The sequence below is a fragment of the Argentina silus genome, assembly GCF_951799395.1.
Source record: "Argentina silus genome assembly, chromosome: 7".
NCBI classification, from domain to species: domain Eukaryota; kingdom Metazoa; phylum Chordata; class Actinopteri; order Argentiniformes; family Argentinidae; genus Argentina; species Argentina silus.
Window position 1 is genome coordinate 18,186,075 of NC_139661.1, and position 14,874 is coordinate 18,200,948.

Genomic DNA, 14,874 nt, shown 5'->3' on the forward strand with positions numbered 1-14,874 from the left:
CCACACACGTCCATGTGATTGAGATCGAGGTTGTTTATTTGGATTGCTGTGTAGTCTCATCCTGATAAGATGGACAGGAGAGGTCTGGCTGAGGCAAACCCAATTACGGTGAGTTTCACAGCTTTCAGCGACCTCCACGCTGAGTGGAGGTGGGGAGTCTGTTAGAGAGGAGGGAGAGAGGAGGGAGAGAGGAGGGAGAGCATCGTTGATTTTCCCCTGTTGATTCCCACTTGAGGTCGATATCGCCATGGGTCCCATGGGTCTCCATGCTCTCCAGGGTTAATCGACGACAATGAAAAGCTCCAGGGATTTGTAAACAGCCAGCCTTCTAATGCTCTCACTTTCTGTGGGTCACTGTATATCCAGGATTGGCGACAAGATCTCGATTTAATTTGGAGCAGATTATCGGGCCTGCATAAATCTGGACAGTGGATGTGCCAACATGGTTTGCTACCGACCGCTTTTCCTGTCAAAATAAACAGAGATGGGATGACAATGAGAATTCTACAATATTCATATATACTAGCGGCAACCCGTCCTATGGACGAAGAAGCCTGTGTTGATTATTTTCTGTTTTACGTGATTTTTGGTGGTCGGTAACGCGGGGCAACGGAGGCTAGAAGCTACAGTATAGTGACATCATATTTTGCTGACTTCACTGTAGGCCATTTTGTACTACGTTATCCATAATTATCTGTATATCATATTCTGTTTTGTCATAATGAAACAAAGTTGATTATGCAGCAACATTCCACGGGCCTCCCTCTCCATACAGTGTTGCGTCCACGCGCGTCCCATCCTACGGCTCGCTATCACAATGTCCTGTTTACTCCAACTGCTAAAGTTAACCGTCAGATCCTTGGCCTACCTCTCAATGAATGCTAAAGTAAAGCTTGAAAGCTTGAAAATTAAAATTTGATAATAAATAAAACAGGCTAAGTACTACAACAATTCCTTTATTTATGTAGTAGCTTTCCAAAGCGCTTATGAACTCTAACTTTGGATGCTCATTTCTCTTTCCTGTTCTGACTCCCAACTCTAATCTGTGGGCTGCTCATGAATCCACACAAATCAAAAAGGCACTAATGTAGTTTACAAATTAATGTGAGCTTTTATACACCAACCGGCAGCTTTTGATTTTCCCAGGAGTGCGCTTAATTGTGTGATTTTTTGACGGATGGAGGGGGATATTTAGGAGCTCATACTTCGGTTTACAAAAATAAACATTAATTGCCTTCAAATAATACTGTCCCTGGGCTGCTAATGAATCAAATAAACATTACAACATGGGCCACCCCTAACTTGGATAGCGAGAGACAACATTAGACAGGAGTGAAAATGGCTCATAGTCACAGGGCTTCTTTTGGAAAGGCTATTCTTGCATGACTTTGGAGGGTTATCCTTTGGGAGTATCTGCTTTCCAACAGGGGATCACTTGTGTGTTATATGCTGTATGTAGATTTTCGTCAAACTCAAAATAGCAACATGGTTGTCATTTCATTGAATATTTTGTAAGTTGTTGACCCAAATTATAACAATATAGAATTCATGGAATGCAATATACATAAACATTATTTTATAATAGGCTGAATTATGTCTGTTGCCTCGGTGTCTTATGTTACTGCACATGCAATAACTGCCAAGACAGGCAGGTTAAAATCTTGCCGCATTGATGTTAAATAAAATACACAGCGGATTTCAAGTTGGTTTCCAATAATTGTTTTGTGTAGTTCACTTTCAAATAGCCTTGAGAGATCATAACAGCAATATTGATGTTGCTAGGTTAGACATAGCATTAGTGACTAATAAGGTGAAGGTAAAAACTACAAAGTCAAAAGGTAAAAAGTTTAACGGTGAAAGGTGATCTGGGGGACATGTTGTGTCTAGACAGCTCAGTGGACAGTGGACCTGTAGCAGATATTGAGCTCTTCTTTATGAGTGAGCTCACGCTGGCTTTGGCGAAGCCACACACTCGCTCTGTACTGCGTCATGCACCCAGGCGCCTGCATCCCGTGGAGGCGGAGAGGAGAAGGAACTAAATGTGGAGTACTGGAGCTTGAGATCAGGCCAGATTTGACAAAGCACATGGTCATCTTCTCCCAAACAATGGACACGCCACAGTAGGCTCGCCATCTGCTTGAGAGGAACTAACGGAGAGATTGTGTTCTGCTTACAATACGGTTGGCTGAAATCCTAATATGAGGTGACACTGTGGTGTATACTGGATTTCAATGAATTTCGGGTGCTGTTTAAGAGCAGCACTGTATTTGCAAACATGATCTCTGGAGACATGATGTTTTACTATGATGGATGCACTGTGTTTTTTACATACCTCATTGAAAAGGCATACTGTACCAATGTGATTGTGTGTTTTGTTATGAATTATGCATTGTGTGATAATCAATGTAATACCTAAGGAGTACAAATAGCCTGCCTCTTATGTGTGTTTTTATTTGTGATCTTGCATGCTATATTGTACTCTCGCATACTGTATTCTACAGTATGTTTGGGAATGTGCAACCACTAGTGCAGCCACTAGTGCAGCCACTAGTACAACCACTAGTGCAGCCACTAGTACAACCACTAGTGCACATCAGTCTGCTTAAGCCAACTATGGGTCAAGAGTGTGGTTGTGTGATGATGGTGAATTCTGTAATTCCGAAATCTGTGTAGTCACAATGTCACACTTGACAGCTGCTGTATCCTCCAATGCCTAAAAACAACACACCAGCTCTACGAAAGGAGAACTTTTATTCATAATATATTCATACTTGTACACAAGTAAAATAAAATGCATATCTATGATTCCATTGCAATCTCTGTGTTAGACAATTAGACAGCATTCTTTTAGCAAATGCTATCCGTACCCATACTGTGATGAAAACATAACTCAAATTGGGGGAGAATAACATTTGTCTTTACTGAAGTACTTATAAACATTTAAAAAAAACGATAACAGTACTCAACAAATGCATCACTTTCCGAATAAATAATGGCAAATGAAAATCTCTCTCTTTTTCAACAAACAGACCCAAAACATTCTTCGTGTGCGTTCGGCGCTCTGATTTCTTATTTTTTCTTTTTCAGTGGTCTGTCTCAGCAGTCACTGTCTTTGCAGTAAAAGCTTTTGATAGGGAAAAGGAAGGAGAGTCTCCAAAGTGTAGCTTAGACACGGTACAGTTAAGTACATACAGAACAAACAAGTTGGGCACCAAGTTATTATATACATTAGATCTGACGTGTTCTGTAAAGGCATCCATTTTGTTAAATGTATTCTAACTTCTTTATTATTGTTAGTCCTTACCCCTGGCGGGGTCAACCTGACATCCTGCTTTTCAGTCTCTGCCTGTTAATGAGAGGTCGCTGCAGATTCTGTAACATCGTCATGAGCATTAACAATCTCTCCAGCCTTCAGCATGTGATCCCAAAGTCCTAAGACATGGCCAACGAGAACCAGACCATGGGCATGAAGAGTAAGCTCAGCGCTTGCATTGTAGGTCCATGGCCCTTGAGACAGTGAGTGTCCGACTTGGGCTTTTTGGAGCACTTCTTTTTCTTTCTGGATGGGGCTGTAGATGGTTCCAGGTTGTCCATCAGGTCAGGATTTAGGTTGTCCAAAGACTGGTCTAGGTTGTTGGACAAGGTCCCCAATGGGCCGCCATTGAGACTCTGCTTGTTTCGGGTCTCGTTTTTCGTTCGTTCCAGCTCCCTAAATTTGGTCTTGGATATGTTCTCCTTCTCCTTGAGGGGGTTGTTGGTGATCTGGCGGCTGTTGTAGGATGAGGGGTCGGCAATGGCTTTGTCAGAGAGGATAGAGGACTTTTCATTATCTGGAAGACAACACCTGGGAATGGCCTCTGGCAGAGGATTTTCTGTGGAAGGGAATTTTCCTGACCGTGTCTTGGAGCTGAAGAGACTGGTCTGAATTTGAGGTGAGGTTTCCACACACCCCTCTAGGTCGTTGCCTTTAAGCCGCTTCAAGTCCTTCCCTGCCAGGTCAGCAGGGACGTTGCACTCCAGCTCGGAGCTTGAGCCTTTGAAGCGTTTGAACCAGTCCCACAGGGTCCTGGCCCGACAGTCACAGATCCACTGGTTCCCATTCAGACGCAGATACTGGAGAGACACCAGCGGGTCCATAGTCTCACCTGTCAACACGGTCAGGTTGTTATAGAAGAGAAACAGAGTGGTCAGCTTGCCCAGGTCAGTGAAAGCCCTTGGCTGGACATAGATGACCCGGTTCTGGTGTAGCAGCAGGCGGTCCAGGCTGATCAGACCACGCAGCATGTGGTCCGATACAGTCTTGATCTTGTTGTTGTGCAGGAAGAGATAGGTGAGGTTGGCCAGGTCCAGGAAAGTGTCGTCGTGCAGGGCCAGCAGGTTATTGTCCTGCAGGTAAAGGTACTGTAGGGAGAACAATCCCCGGAACGCCCCCACAGGGAGCTCCGACAAGCCGCACCTGTGCAGGTGTAGGGTGTGCAGCTTGGCAAGGCCGCGAAAGGCCGTGGGGCTGATTATGCGCAGGTTGCTGTTATCCCCAATGTCCAACTCCTCCAGCCTCTCCATGCCATAGAAGGCCCCAGCCTCGATGTGGCTGATGTTGTTAGAGTAGAGCCAGAGGACGGTAAGGTTGTGGCAGGAGCTGAAACTGGTGGAGCGCACCACAGTCAGCTTGTTGCTCTGGAGGAATATCCGTTGGCTCCGCACAGGGATCTCAGTGGGGATTGAGAACAGTCCTTGCTGTTGGCAGGCCACTGTGGGCCGCGGCTCACTGTAGCACACACATTTGGCCGGGCAACCCTCTGCCTGAGGCACCAGGTTTAGCCACACCACCAGGAACAGGAGTCGACCCCCTAGAGAGACAGAGGAGAAGAGATAAGTGATCAAAATACATAATTTATGACTACAATGATTATGGTCTTCATTTTTAAAACTTCAAATGTTGTTTAAATAACACAACATACTGTGGTAATGATATTGTAATTGTCATTATAAACAGCCATTTCATTCAATAAGGTGCAAGTGATGGAAAATCTGTATTCAAAGAAGCCAAACTGTTATCTTTCAAAAGTCACAGTTGGAAAGCAACTTGAACATTTCAAAGGATATCTTTGAATTAATTTGCATTATGCCCGAATTTTCTGATGTAATTTCAAGAGAACTTTGACATTCCTCACATATTGGGAAATGTCCAACACACCTTTCAACACAATTTCAGATACCCTTTTCAGTCACACTTTACACTATGTTGCCCCAATGCCTTTGTAGAAATCCTGTAACTTACAGTATTACATAAAATGCTTTTTCCTTCACTCAAACTAGCCTATGCATTCTTTGCATTTACAGAAAGTAATACCCTGTTGTTCAGCATAACACAGAAGATCTGCCCTCTGACAAGGGAGCTCCCCCTTTGCTAGTGATGCAGAGCGTCTTTAAAGAGAAAACCATTGGTGGCTATTTGCGCCTTGGGACCCATTTCCTCCGTAATGCCAACGCAAGCATGAAGACCTCAGCGATAGAGAAGGTGAAGCTGACTCATTAAATATGGGTGGGTGGCTTTTATGCGGAATTAGCCAGCGCTAATAGGGCGAATGGAACTAATGGCACTCCAGCCTTTCTGAGGTCTGACATTTAGCCCGTCGCGAGGTGATAAGCGTGTTGGGGCCTTTCATGCCTGGCTGGGATCTTTGCTGGTGGTTTTTCCAGGGTGGAGAAAGTGGCAAGGGATCCCCTGGGAGCTCAGCTGGGCAGCCATGACTGAAGTCCATTTTGAGTTCAGCGTGAAGAAGATAAGATAGTGGAAATGGTACATCTCTGAGGCAAGGCTTGAAAGATACATGTGAATGTGTGTCTTTGCCCGCGAGGCATACGTGTTAAAAAAAAAAAAAAAGGCACACGCTGTGCTAGCTTTCGTCAGACGATCTACGCTATGCCATGGATGGTGGTATGACATCGGGGTTTTTTTTTTTTTACACGTGAAGCAATTTTCCATTCATTATACAAGGGTGTTATCGCGAATCATGGAACATCCAAACAAGGACTATTAACGCTTTACCAATTCGTCAAAGGGAGATCGAGGTGTCAAAGTGTCACAGCGGATTCCAAAACCAATATGCCATGTCAAGAGGCAGCAGATATTCTCCAAATCTCTGTGAATCCTCCTCAGCCCCTCTCCTAAGTGAGGATTTCCTATCCGAGCAGCCAAGGGTTTGAGACGGATCCCAGATTCTCTGGCATGACAGGTATAGTGAAAAACTGGAAAATGCATGAATTTTCACCCGAGCCCTCCCTCCCTCCCTCCCTCCCTCTCTCCTTCCTCCCTCATCCCCGCATTCCCCTGCACTGTGTTATTGTGCTGCTCATTCCTGGACCTTGTTAAACAGAGCTCTGGTGTGGCCTGACAGCAGCCCTCTGCTGCACTTTCCCTCCAATCTCCCTCTTCAGCCGTCAGACTCTGCCACCGGAAAGCTGTCAAGACTTTCCACCCTTTCTGCATCGCAGCACTTTTCCTCCAGCTCTGCCTGCCTAACAATAGCAATATTTTACCGCAGAGCACGCTTCATGTATCTCCTCCGCTGCATCATACTTTTTTTTCTTCTATTCATTAACAGGCTATTTCCACCCACTCCTTGCATGTTGGAGCTGGGTTTCCGAGCTCTCGGCATAATGTTCCTTGTCTTCGTTAGCATCTTATGAATGACAGTAGAAGCAACTCGAATGTCATCAGGTTTTTTGCCCACTAACTTGTTCTTAATATAGCACCACGTCAACTGCCTCACCATCAGTGCTGTCAACCCATATAATGAATCTACAGCCATGTGCCTCGGTATCTTGACCTTGTGCACCTAGTTTTCACTGTGCGTACTCATCCATCATCAAAGCTCTTACTTCCTCTACTGTTTTTTTCTTTTTTTCTTAAAATATGACGTGACTTCATAGTAGTCCTCATAGTATATGAGTGACTTCATAGTAGTCCTCTCACCTTCAACCACTGGGAGTTGGATCTTCTCAGAACATGACCTCTGATGTAGGCGTATGCTCCCCGTGTTGATCTGCCTAACAAACTCTCTTATCTCTCTCTGCTCACCTCGATTCAAATCTAAATGACAGTATTAACATACTGGTGTCAATGATGCTTGTAACTTCAGTGACTTTGTGCTCGCATTTGACATTGTCATTGTATTGGTGCCCTCATATCGAGAAATCACAAAATGTAGCGTGGAAAGCAATTCATTTTTTATCTTGTTGTGCCAGCTTTGGTTTCGGCACTTAATCTTCCATATCTGCTCTGTCAAAACACAACCCCAAACACCGCCAATAATCCCTATTACTAGTGTTTCAGACTCTGGCACTTGTCATGAAAACTCTATTTTTTTCACAATGACAATCTCCATTCAATCTTCACTAAGAGGATGCTAGACCCTCTTCGTCTCCTACCAGCTGACATGATCGGCGTCCTCAGCCCTGCTTCAAGCACATTGACTTAGACTCTTGTATGACAAGCACTTGTACTCACAAAAGGAGGGTGAACAGATACGGCTGGCTAACAAAGCCGAGCGCTGACGAACGGCAGACATCAAGGATAGTCATCCTCGCGAGTGTAATTGAAATATTTCAGGAGCAAAATAAAAAGACAATAGATGGCAACAATGGGGAGAACACTCAAGACAATAGTATGGGTGGTGGAGAACACTCAAGACAATAGTATGGGTGGTGGGGGGGGGGGAGAACACTCAAGACAATAGTATGGGTGGGGGGGGGGGGGGAGAACGAGTGGGAGCAGCCAGTTCTGTTTGCTGGCGCAGCGGTGCATGACAAGCCTGACTCCCTATTCATTTGCATGTGTCCCTGGCAAGGCGGAGGGCTAGGAGAGCGCTATTAGGACTCCATCCGCTCCTTTGTCTCAGCGTGATAGAGAGGCGTCTCAACCCAGGGCCCTGAGAACACAAGAGGGCATGTAGGGACACGGGATCCTGGGGGTCTGCAATTTATCATGGGGGCTTTACTTTGAAAGGGCCTGGATTGGGCGAGAATAGCTAACATGACAGTTATATCCCTTAGCTGTGAGTCGAGGGGATCTCTTTCTCTCTCTCTCTCTCTCTCTTTCTCTCTCTCTCTCTCTCTCTCTCTCTCTCTCTCTCTCTCTCTCTGTCTTCGTACAGTAAATCACAGTGGGTCTCAGGATTTCTGGAGTCGAGGGGATCTCTTTCTCTCTCGCTCTCTCTCTCTCTCTCTTGCTCTCTCTCTCTCTCTCTCTCTCTCTCTCTCGCTCTCTCTCTCTCTCTCTCTCTCTCTCTCTCTCTCTCTGTCTTCGTACAGTAAATCACAGTGGGTCTCTGGGGATGGTGTGGCCTCTTTCTTCAGTCGTACATTATTGTGACGTGTGGAATTCACTTAATTCCACACAGTTCTTAATGTAGACCTGTGTATGTTAGGCTGCACAGTACTAAATGTGTTTTACTACATTCTAACACTGTTGAAATTCAGTGAATTAGTTTCCCTGTCAGTGTCCTGGCATGCTCTCAATGCACTGTGAAAGTTGCTCTAATCTCAAATGACTGTCTATACAGAGTAATAAAGCATATGTAAAAACTCGTCCCGGCTGTCAGCCTCCATAGTTGACTCTAAACACATAAACTCTATCCAGGGAAATTCACTTGTCCCAGTGTGATATGATTGACGGCGTGCGAAAGGTTGGCCTGTCATCGCATGTGCTGGAACAGATGCACTTATCTTAAATGCATATGTGTGCATTTGATCACACAGGGTATTTAGGACAGGATGGAGTGGAGCGTGGTGTGACTAGTCAGCTTCAGGGTGGGAGTCCCTCCGCTGCAGCTTGTGTTGCTGGGTGTCCGTGGTATCAGCATGCCGACGAGGACACAATTAGCAGACGAGGAGGGGGACAGATGAGGTCCTGTCTGACACACATCTGACACAGCACTCATCCAAGCAGATGGCTCATGAATAACGAAGGGAACCGGAGGTCGCCAGGGAAAAAAGAAAGAAGGAAGGGAGCAACAGTAGTGTGTGTGTGTGTGTGTGTGTGTGTGTGTGTGTGTGTGGGGTGGGTAAGTAAGAGTGAGAGAGTTGTCAAAACAATGCCAGAGTGTGTACACCACAAAAGCAGTGCATTTAGATTTAAGGTTGATATAAGTTGTCATTCGTCAGAGGGTTATGTGCCACCCCAGACACAAACCAACAAGGCGCGATGACAACAATACCACACTTCCGAAGCTTGTGACAAAAGTTCAGGGGTGATTTGAAGTTCAATGGCTTCATGCCATGAGAACAGATACGGATGAAAACTGAAGCCACCTCATCCTATTGCATAACTGCCAATCTGCCTTCAGTCCTGCTGCAGCACACGATGGTCAGGTGGAAGATTTAATAAAAAGGCGTTTGATGTCTCTGCGAGGTTGTCTACGATGGCCTGCATCCAACCCTACTCCAGTCACCTCCGAGCACGGACATGGCCATTCTGCACATGAATCTGTGTAGAATGCATAATGCAAGTAATGTGAGCTGAAAATAATGTAGGCATCAACTGAGAGAGTGTGTGTGGGGGCGTCCAAATGCACTCTTCAAATCACAGAGGAGCATAAGTGAGAGTGCCCTACTTTGGTTTATATCATGTGATCTAGCCAATAGCAGATCTCTGTACAGACTACACTCTCCTCCTTCTCTTTACAGTGCGCAGTACAGTAGCTTAGATATGCAGACAGCTCAGAAAGCTATTCGGTGCGGATGCCAGATGTGAAATGCATCATCATCTGCCTCACAAGGGGATGATAGCACAGGTGTTGTTCCTCTTCTGTGGGAGACCCCGATTAATTATGATGTGGATGAAACCTCTACATCTGAGGCAATTAAAAAAAAAAGATGCCCCTCCTTGCCAGCCAAAACTGAATCACCGTCACGCATTTGGGGTTCTTTTATTAGCAATAAAGCTCAATTTGAAATTGGGTGAGGTTGCCAGCCCTCAGGGTGAGAGAATGCATTACCCTGATATAAAAGAGAATGAGGCGTAATGATTCACTGCTGTATTATCAGACCGCCGCGCCTCCATTAGTGTTGGATTATAGCGCGAGCGATGCTAACACCTCCTTGTGTGAAGTGTCTCATTGCGGGAGAGAGCGACAACATTCGCTGACATCCCCACACATCGAGGTACTGTACGAGTTGCGAATATTAGTTTTGGGCATCTGAGGTGTGAGTGCCGTCATGTTTTGTGTCCGAGATGTTTTGGTTCTGCAGTCGGAAACTATTTAAAAAATTTTTTTTTTTGCCCAATGAAAGTGGTCTATTCACTCTTTCTTTCTTTCTTTCTTTCTTTCTTTCTTTCTTTCTTTCTTTCTTTCTTTCTTTTTTATTCTTTCTTTTACTGAAAAGCCCATGTGGAGACTTCTATCATTATCCACTCTACATCCATCTGACAGCTTCATTACCATTAAATTCCAGTGTTTCGGCACAGACCTTTTCATACTGGCACTTGTTCTGCTTGTCAACAAGAGAAGTTGAGATGAACTCTGTTTGCAGTGAGTTACAATTTGAGGAAAATATATCAAACAAGCTCTTACTCTCGACCTCTACACTAAATCCCAGCCAGTCCTTAAGTGATCCATTTCAGAGGATTGTATGCTAAGACGTTTGGAGAATTGCCTGAGATGGAATGTTGCAGCAGAGGGAAGCTGAGAAGATTTAAAATCTCTAACTCTTCTAGTCCTCCAAACGAAATCTGCAGCTCAACTTCAGCTCAACTTGACCTTGCAACACCTTATTCTGACACATACAGACCATTTTCTGATTTGAAAATGAAACAGATTGTACTGCTAAACCGTTTCTGGGACGTTGGTGTAAAAAATCTGTCTCTGAATGCTTTGCGAGACAAACTACTATTGACGTCTCTCTTATAGCCTTAATGTGTCACCTAACCTGTCTGTGTCTCCTCTAGTTTTGCAATCTAGCACTTGGCGGAGTGGTGCGCTGACTAGGCAGACAAGCGGCACATGTCATCCACAATCATCTCAAACTCAGAGAGATTGGGGGAGGCCCCAAAAGGTGTGCTTGAGCTAACGACATCATGCTCATCAGCAAGGAGAGGAAGCTCTGTGGTAGCCCTAACATGTAGCCAGTACAGTAACTAAAGTAGTTCAACGAAGTAAACTTCAACCACAGTGAGAGGCCTTACTTGAACTTAGTCATGTCAATGACTTGAAAGTACACACGCAACAGACAGACAGACAGACAGACAGACAGACAGACAGACAGACAGACAGACAGACAGACACACACACACACACACACACACACACACGAGTTTCATATGATAAATAACCCCGAAGACTCCACAAGCATTTGCCATTCCAACCTACAGAACACATGTCAGGAGGGAAATGAATGATGTACACATCTCTTTCATCTGAAACAAAAGCACAAGGTTTACTTCAAAGAATGTGTCTATTCCCAGCCCACTAGCTAAGCAGCTGGTTTCAACTGGATTTATTCAACTTAAAAGTCTGCAATGCAGTAAAAGCAGAATGATCATTCTGTCCTTGCATCTCACCACTGACAGATTAACCTGCTACATTATGTGCGTGTGGCACCTCACCCTCCAGGCACCGTGGCACCTGCATCATGCAAATGACACGCTGTTCACATCGCATGCTAAGAGGGGAGTCTCTGACACGCTGTACAATGCGACCACTGTGTGCCGCGGCCGCTGTCTGTAACACGACAGTCGGGGCAGTAAGGGACGTGCTGGTTGGTTAAGAGGTTAATGGACAGGCACACAAAGGAATGAAGACAAATGGGGCAGATAAACAGTGCAGCTCTAAGAGTAAGTAATATGTTACTGAGGTGTGTGTGTGTGTGTGTGTGTGTGTGTGTGTGTGTGTGTGTGTGTGTGTGTGTGTGTGTGTGTGCGTGTGCGTGTGCGCATGTTTGTGTGTGTGTGTGTGTGTGTGTGTGTGTGTGTGTGTGTGTGTGAGAGAGAGAGAGTGGGCGGGGGGGGGGGGGGGGGGGGGGGTAGAGAGCTGTTGTTAACATACTGACTGCTAGTGTTATGGTGTGAGACATTCACTGGCTTAGCACCTCAGTATGTATGCAAAATGTCATTCCTCAATTCAGTTTTACAACACGCTCAATCAACGTGCCCACAGCGGTTCCTCAAATAGCATCTCAAGCTACATTTATTAACCACCCATTAACCATGATGAGTGTAAATATGAATTTGCACCTTGAATCACAGCATGACTCATCGTTAATGGGAAGCTATAACTCTAGTAACACACACACCCTGACTGCAAACCCTCCCAAACAATCACAAAAGGGACATGGATCCGGGGGAGTCTCTCTAGAGAGTTGTGGATAAGCCTCTTGCGTATAAGCCCCGTCATTGAGCAGTTTTAACTAATTCTGACCAGATTCTCAAAGATCTGTCTATTTTTGATGCTTAGGCACCCTGGAGGGACACTGACCTGAAAAAAAATTAAAACAACCTCTTCCTCTTTTCGTCTCTGAAGTCAGCTCCTGCAAGCTAACGCATTAAGGCCAACTCGAGCCTACTTCTGCTGTTCTGCACTGAAACGGGAGCAGTGTTCTCCTTTGCTTACTTTTCTTCTCTCTTTCAAAACACTGGAGCAATGTCAAATGGATACATTTACTGCTTAGTGACTGGAAATCCCATTTGCGGATTCTTCCATACTGGTGTGTGTGTGTGGGTGGATATTTGACATCATGGGGGCATGCATTCTCATATCTTTACTGCCTCTGCATATCTGTGATTCATTCTATGCCCTCTGCTTAGACCCTGAGGATACATACTGTGAAATACGTGACTTGAGATGTTTAGCATCAAAATTGGGTTCATCATTACCGGATCAACTCTCTATAGTTTTGAGGAGGAGTGAAAGAAGACAGACCACCTCGTGTGCCTGAGCATATTCGGGAGAATAGCATTATAAACATCTCTGGAACAAATTCTCATCATCTGCTGTAGCATTTCTGGAGTTTATGTAAATAATGTAAAATACAAAAAAGAGAGGGAGGAACATTGGTAAATAGAGGGACTTGTTGGGAGAAATCCTGCTCTTCATGCCAGGCGATATGACAGTCAGATAGGCAAGAAGGCACAGGCTTTAAGTCCCAAACTTGAATTCAATCAGCCAGCTCTGAATCCCTTCCAGAGGAGGATGCGGACGTCAGGGCCATCTGTTCCCTTTTTTGATGTTTTCTGCTGTCAGTGCTGTAAGCCAGCAATTACACGGCAAAGCACCAAGCTGCCCTGCGATCTGGGAACAAGCCCCCGTTTGCACCGGGGGCGTGGGGGGCGAGGGAACGAGGGAACGAGAGGTGGGGACTTCTACAGGACCCGACATCTCCACAGTCCATCACAGCATGGCTCAGGGGGGCACTTTGGAGGAGGAAGAGGGGGTGACTCCCTTTTTCTTTTTGGTAAGAGACAGTGTAATGGCCCCTTGCAACGAGCACTTTGAGGCTGGGAATTATTTTTGGTTGAGAGGGTCACTTCCCACTCCCCCATTGAAATAGAAAGAAGTGAAAAAGTCAGACCTAGGCTGGTTTAATGAGCCTACTTCAGAGGGACTCTCATAGCGAGCGCTCTCCTCCTGGAAGAATAAAGAGGGAAGGGCCATCTGCATTATTTACCACTTCCCTCTGTGTAGCCGCGCCCCGCGCAGACAAAGCACCCTGCCGCAGGAGAATGGATTTTCTGCAAAGGAGCTATGGCTAGGGAGGGAGGGATGGAGGGAAGGGGAGAGAGATAGAGAGACGGGGAGATAGAGAGAAAGAGATATAGAGAAGGACAGCGAGGCCCAGCCCAGCACAGCACAGATGTGACTTTCACCTCGACTCTGCTATCTCCTCTGCCTCCTTTCTGTCACCCTGATAAGGGGAGTTCTTTACATCAGAGCCCTCCATGGTCCAGTCACCTTTTCATTGGAAAGGTTGAGTCCTGGCCCTCAATACACCCATGCTGGGAAGCCATCAACCCTGCTCTTTATCGTGGGGTACTGAGGAGGACGGGAGGACGCCCCTCCATGCCCCCAGGTCTGCATTCTGGGAGATAGGAAGGGGGGCAGTGAGGGGCGATGGAGGGGGGTGAGGTTCGAGGGAGTCATGGTTATCTGATAAAAGCTGGGAGGGATCCAATCGCAGGCAGGCGCCGGTGGTGTCGGCGGAGGATCTGAGCGATGGGACCGGTCGGCCTATCTGCCGACACACCTCGGCTTGTTGCAAGTGGCGTCTGCTGAACAAGCCCCAGCAAGATGAGGCGGGAGGATAAACGTGTCAGAGCCCCCCCCCCCCCGCCCCCCACCCCGCCCCCCACCCCCTCCCCCGTTCAAACACACTAGTGCCGTAGCCATGCCAGTGTAATCTATGCACCAGTGCGCTGTTGGACGACCCAGCTGAAAACACTTCCTGCTTTAGTGGTTGCTTAATGAGTCACTTTGCCCCTGGAGAAAAACAATCTGGTATTTTTAAACTGCTTCCTTCAGCTGTTCTTTCCCCGGGAGCATCCCCGGCAAGATCTTGGTTTGCTGTGAAATGAATGCCATTTTCAGCGGTTGCACTAATGGGCCTGTGTGTCTGAATTATACAGGCCTACTCAGTGCTTTAAATGGCACTCTTGGTCTGCCGTGGCCCAGTTGGTGAGAACCCAACTCTCAGTACAGTTCAATGGGATCACATGTACGAGTACAGAACCGACACGCGTCCTCAGCATTTGACAGCTTTGTGTGTTGTAAGGACAAAACATTAGAGACTTTAGAGTGCTTAGGAAAGAGGTGTGCCCCTGCATAAATTGCTGTTTGGGGGAGCATTAGCGGCATGCAGGCAAACGCATGAATGAGCGCT

The 14,874-nt window shown here is 46.1% G+C and overlaps 1 protein-coding gene across 1 annotated transcript in view; it reads right to left on the reverse strand.

Annotated features, from left to right (window-relative positions):
- Nucleotides 1-2,823: 2,823 nt before the first annotated feature.
- The window catches only part of rtn4r (reticulon 4 receptor), a 32,695-nt gene continuing 20,644 nt past the window's right edge, over nucleotides 2,824-14,874 (reverse strand). Inside the window, exon 2 of the mRNA XM_083674077.1 lies at nucleotides 2,824-4,850. Coding sequence (XP_083530203.1) covers nucleotides 3,433-4,850 — 1,418 coding nt within the window. The 3' untranslated portion in view covers nucleotides 2,824-3,432. The remainder of the gene's footprint in view (nucleotides 4,851-14,874) is intronic.